Below are 4,729 nucleotides of genomic sequence, written 5' to 3' on the forward strand. Positions count from 1 at the left end.
TGGAAACTCCTTTGGGAAAACATTCCAGTTCTTTACATCCTTTTATCCTGAAGTTCTTCCAAAGAACTTGAATTTTCAGGATTTAATGAAGCCCACTTCCTTCTTGTTAGTGGTCGTTGTTCAAGATTGAGGGCACACAGGTAGTTCTTACAGATTCACTCATTTTTATCATATTAAAACTTTGCCTTTCTTGCTCTTCCATTTACACTTTCTTATTTTCCCAGCCCATACAAATAAAAGTATTTATATAATAAGCTGAAGTTTTATTTCTATTGAGAAATATCATTATGAAATAGATAATGTTCCAAAACAATTATTTTATTCAAACAATCTCAGTAGCATTGATTTTGTGATAGCAACCCGAATACTCTAGAGAGAATGGGACCAAAACCCACAGTGAGCCCCATCAACGATGACAGCAAAGAGAAACAAAAAGAAAACACGAAAGCGCCCTTGCCTTGGCGGGCCCCTTTGTGCGGTTCCTGCCAGCGCGGCAGCCTCCTGCTATATAGACTCGGGCGCCAGCGCTGCGACCGCACCCACAGCCGTGGACAAGGTAACCCTGGAGGGGCGCGGGCAGCGGAGGCCCGGGCCGGCCCAGGCCGCTGAACCCTCGCCTCGCCCGGCCTTGCAGATCACCTTCTATGAGGACCGGGCCTTCCAGGGCCGCCGCTGCCAGTGCAGCGGCGACCACGCCAACCTGCAGCCCTACTTCAGCCGCTGCAACTCGGTGCGCGTGGACAGCGGCTGCTGGATGCTGTATGAGCAGCCCGACTCCCCGGGCCTCCAGTACTTCCTGCGGCGGGGACTACCCCGACCACCAGGGCTGGATGGGCCTCAGCGACGCGGTCCGCTCCTGCCGCCTCCTCCCGGGCGTGAGTCCGGGACCCGGGGCCCCTCTGTGCCCGAGGCCCTGCGGTGACCCCGACGCGCGGCCCACACCGCAGGCCGGGGTGCAAGGCGGCCCCTTCTTTCTGGCTCAGCCGTATTCTCTCCTTTTATTAACGTCTTCGAGCTTTCCTTCACCTAAAAAGTAGATGGCCAGAAGCTTTTAATTGGACATTTGATTTGCTAGATCGAATTCCCCGCTGCTGGGGAAAGCAGTGCAGGCTCCGTTCACAGCGCCTGCGCCGCAGGCTGAAGCAGCAGCAGGCGCCTCCTCGCCGTCGGAGCTGAGCCGCCGTCTCTCACTTTCTCCATCTGTGAAACGGGGCTGACGAGAGCAGCTCATTTATAGAGCCGCGATGTGGGCACCGGGACTGCCTGGCACAGCCGAGCCACCCTCCCTACAGCAGTAACTGTTACAACATCCGAGGTCACGTGAGTCCCGCCTCTAATGCGGCTAAACACGGAGCGACCCTGAGGTCCCCAGAGCCCCTGCAGAGCCCCTGTCACACACACCGCCCCCCCCGGGCCCCCGCAGCCCAGAATCCCCCGGCAGAGGTGGGATGGGAAAGCCCCGCTGCTCTGAGGCCTGCACCCCCGGAGGGCCCGGCCTGGCACCAGGAGCCTGAAAACCTGGGTCCCCGCTCCCAGTCCTGACAGCCCCGCAGACAGGGACTCGGGACCGCAGTTGCTCTCGGGGAAGAGAAGGCTCAGCGTGCGGTTGCTCTGCCTGTGCCGGGCTGTGGGGAGACGGAGTCTCCCGCCGCCTCGGGGAAGGCCTGGCAGCAGCAGCTTGTTCCTCAGGCCGAGCTGCGCGGAGAATCCTTCCTGCACGGGCGGGGTGGGGGTGGGGGTCCTGCCGGGAAGAAGCCCGCAGGCTGAGGAGGAGCAAGAGGATTTGCCCGGGCCCAGCGGCCCAGCGGCCCACTCTCTGAAGGTTTTATACTCTTGGTCTCCTGCACCATCTCGAACTTCCATTTTTGTTAACTACCTGAGATGATGGGCAGGAGCCGTGTTAGAGCTGAGACCTGAAACCCGGTCTTTGGGAGGCTCTTGCTGTCCAGCTAGGGGGCAGCAGGGCCTGAAGCAGCGAGGAAAGGATGGGGCTGGCTGGGCTGAGCTTTCTTCCTGAATTTCCAGTCGAAACAGTGTGACAGCCTCTCCCTCCAGCTTCTTCTAACGCGCCTGAGACTCTAATGCCTTTTGCCCCGAATATATTGGTGTTTTTACTGCAGTATGTACTTTTATGATGTATGTACTTGTTTGATAATACAAGAGCCTCAGGCCACCACGAATCCATGGGAGAATAAAATAAATACATTGAAATTGTGACTTAAAAATGGCCCTGCGCAGGTCCAGCGTGCGTGGGTCGTGTGGACTGTGGTACCAGGAAACTCCAGGAGCACCATTCACGTCCGAGGCACGTAAGAGGTGCCTGCTGGAGTGTCGCAGTGTCCAACCTACCCCGCTGCACACAGTTTTAGCGCGGTCCCTTTGTACAGCAGAGATAAAGAAATCCCCGGCCGCCAGGGGAGCACGTGATTGATTGGTCGCTAGAACAAGCTCAGGTTTACTGACCTCGCCTCATCTGTTGTTTGCTGGGTCCCCAGTCCGGTTCCCACAGAATCAGGATCTACGAGCGCGACGACTACCGAGGCCAGATGGTGGAGATCACCGAGGACTGCCCCTCTTCCACTTCGGTGACATCCAGCCCTTCCACGTGCTGGAGGGCTGCTGGGTCCTCTACGAGCTGCCCAACTACCGTGGCGGCATTACCTGCTCCTGCCAGGGGAGTACAGGCGGCACCACGACTGGGGGCCCTGAGTGCCAGGGTGGGCTCGCTGAGGAGCCATTGAAACATTGCTCCACCCTTTTCTCCATCTGGAAGCTAATAAAATATTTCCTGTGGGTTTCATGCAGAAATGGACTCCTCTGTTTCTTTCAGCCTCCTTGGAAGGGCTCAGCAAAAATAAAACCAGAAATATGTTGGATTTTCTGACACAAGTTCATGGGAAGGGTGGTTTGAAGTAGCATTAGGAGCACAGCATGGAGCCAGCATGCCTGGGTCTCAATCCACTCACTCACTGCAGGTGCCACGGTAAAAGTTACTTAGCATTTCTATGCCTGTTTCCTAATTAGCAGAAAAATGAGGGGAAATAATTCTTTTCACCTCATGAACATTAAATGTGGATTAAGTGACTTAATAACAGTAATTATTGACCCAAAGTAATTGCTGTATAAGGATTTGCTACTTAAGTGTTCTTTGGTTATTACTGAGTATTTGGACCTTATAAATTAGTGTTTTTAAAAGTATCAATAATGACTGAAGATCACTTGCATCAGCATCCCCTGCGATACTTGTTAAAATACAGAATTCTAACCCCAGAACCATAGTTCTAACCCCACATTTTTGTAATACAGAATTACATTCAAAGAGATGCATCCTTCCCCCTATTTTGGATACTGTGCTCTGCATGGAAAACAATGATGAACAGAACAGGATCCTAACCAAACCTTAATACCCGCCCCCAACACAGCCCCCTGAGAACTCATAGTCCATCCAGTTCCTGAGCAGAAGACCCAAAAGAATTTGTAAAATAATTATCCTAGTGGCAGAAGAAAGCACATATACCTGAAGAACTGTGGGAGCTTGGAGGAAGACATTTGTCCAGGACGTTTGTCAGAGTCTTGTGGGATGCCTCAACCTCAACTCTGCCCACCACTAGAAGGACTTTTGATGTTTCCAGGACCATACCGACAATTGTGCACAAGTATCAAAAATACTCCTCCAAAACTGATCAAACATTTTCTAGGGAAAAGGATTTCAGAAGAAAGCTCAGGAGGCCAGGCAGTGCACCCCTGAGAGGGCAGTGTGTGAAGCTGTTAGTGTGAAGCCAAAGGTGCACTGGAGACCCCAGAAGGTTAGAGAAGCCAGGAACATGGATCTTCTTGAGGAAATCTGCAAGGAGTGAGTAGAGCCAGCCCAAGAGAGAAGCCATGGGAACTACAACCACCAACAGTGCCATAGTTGTGGAGCCACCCAAGCCCTGTGGAGTTCACATCTTGCCACAGATTGTTCAGGATGCTGGATGTGGAAATAAAGGACTTAATGTTTGCTCTCTTGGATTTTTGACTTCCTTGGGTCTCATTCCTTTCTGTCCCCCTATTTGGAATGAGAGTACTTATCTTGTGCCATTGTATGTTGTGCTTAACTTTCTTTTCATTTCTATAGGGCCTCCCCACTAAGAGTTTGCCTTAAATCTCAGAGGAGACTTTGACTTAGATTTTTCAGTAATGATGAAACTGTCAGGATTTGGGCAATTCTTAGAGATGGACTAAATACCTTTTGCATAAAGGGATATGCATGAGATTTTGGGGGATTAGGAGCAGAATGTTATGGCTTATGTCTAGATGTCCTCTCAAAGCCTCATGTGGTCATAGATGGGGCTGTTTGGAGGTGGCTGGATCCAGAATGTGTGATACTAGAATTCAGAGTGTGATGTTGGGATTAAGGGTGTGATATGAGGAAAGGGGTGCATGATTACTCAATTAGCCCACTGATTAGTTTAGCATAGCTCTGTGTGTGGATAAAGGGAAGGCCCACCATGAATGTGGGTGGCATCACCGTAAAGGTAGATGGCCTAAAAGGGATAAAAAGGAGAGGCATGCTACTGCTGCTGCTGCTTGCTGTGGACTATTTCTCCTCTGCCATGCCACCCTGCCTTGGAGCCAACCGATTATGGACCGAAACCTGTACAAACTGCTGAAATAAACCTTTCCTCCTTTAACTTTGGGTGTTGGCTATTTTGTCTCAGTAATGAGAAAAGGAACTAAGACACCAGCC

General features: G+C 51.6%; 1 protein-coding gene across 3 annotated transcripts; it reads left to right on the forward strand.

Moving 5' to 3' along the window:
* The first annotated feature begins 218 nt into the window (after positions 1 to 218).
* Positions 219 to 2,674, forward strand: LOC101725419 (uncharacterized). Of its 3 annotated transcripts, none has more exons than XM_087206221.1 (2): positions 219 to 1,320; positions 2,496 to 2,674. In XM_087206221.1, exon 1 carries the CDS (start codon positions 413 to 415, stop codon positions 920 to 922), a length of 510 nt encoding a protein of 169 aa, XP_087062347.1. In that variant the 5' UTR covers positions 219 to 412; the 3' UTR covers positions 923 to 1,320; positions 2,496 to 2,674. The 3 variants fall into 3 exon arrangements, with proteins under 3 accessions (XP_087062347.1, XP_087062348.1, XP_087062346.1); XM_087206222.1 differs by having other exon boundaries at positions 219 to 1,315; positions 2,496 to 2,651; XM_087206220.1 differs by having other exon boundaries at positions 219 to 1,443; positions 2,496 to 2,632.
* Positions 2,675 to 4,729: the final 2,055 nt, after the last annotated feature.

The sequence above is a fragment of the Heterocephalus glaber genome, unplaced genomic scaffold (genome assembly GCF_053883595.1).
Source record: "Heterocephalus glaber isolate CG9 unplaced genomic scaffold, H.glaber_assembly_v1.0 deba00000621, whole genome shotgun sequence".
Classification (NCBI taxonomy): Eukaryota; Metazoa; Chordata; class Mammalia; order Rodentia; family Bathyergidae; genus Heterocephalus; species Heterocephalus glaber.

Bases quoted from the DNA above. Each gene is read 5' to 3' on its own strand.
- LOC101725419 (XM_087206221.1), top strand. From the start codon at position 413: ATGACAGCAAAGAGAAACAAAAAGAAAACACGAAAGCGCCCTTGCCTT.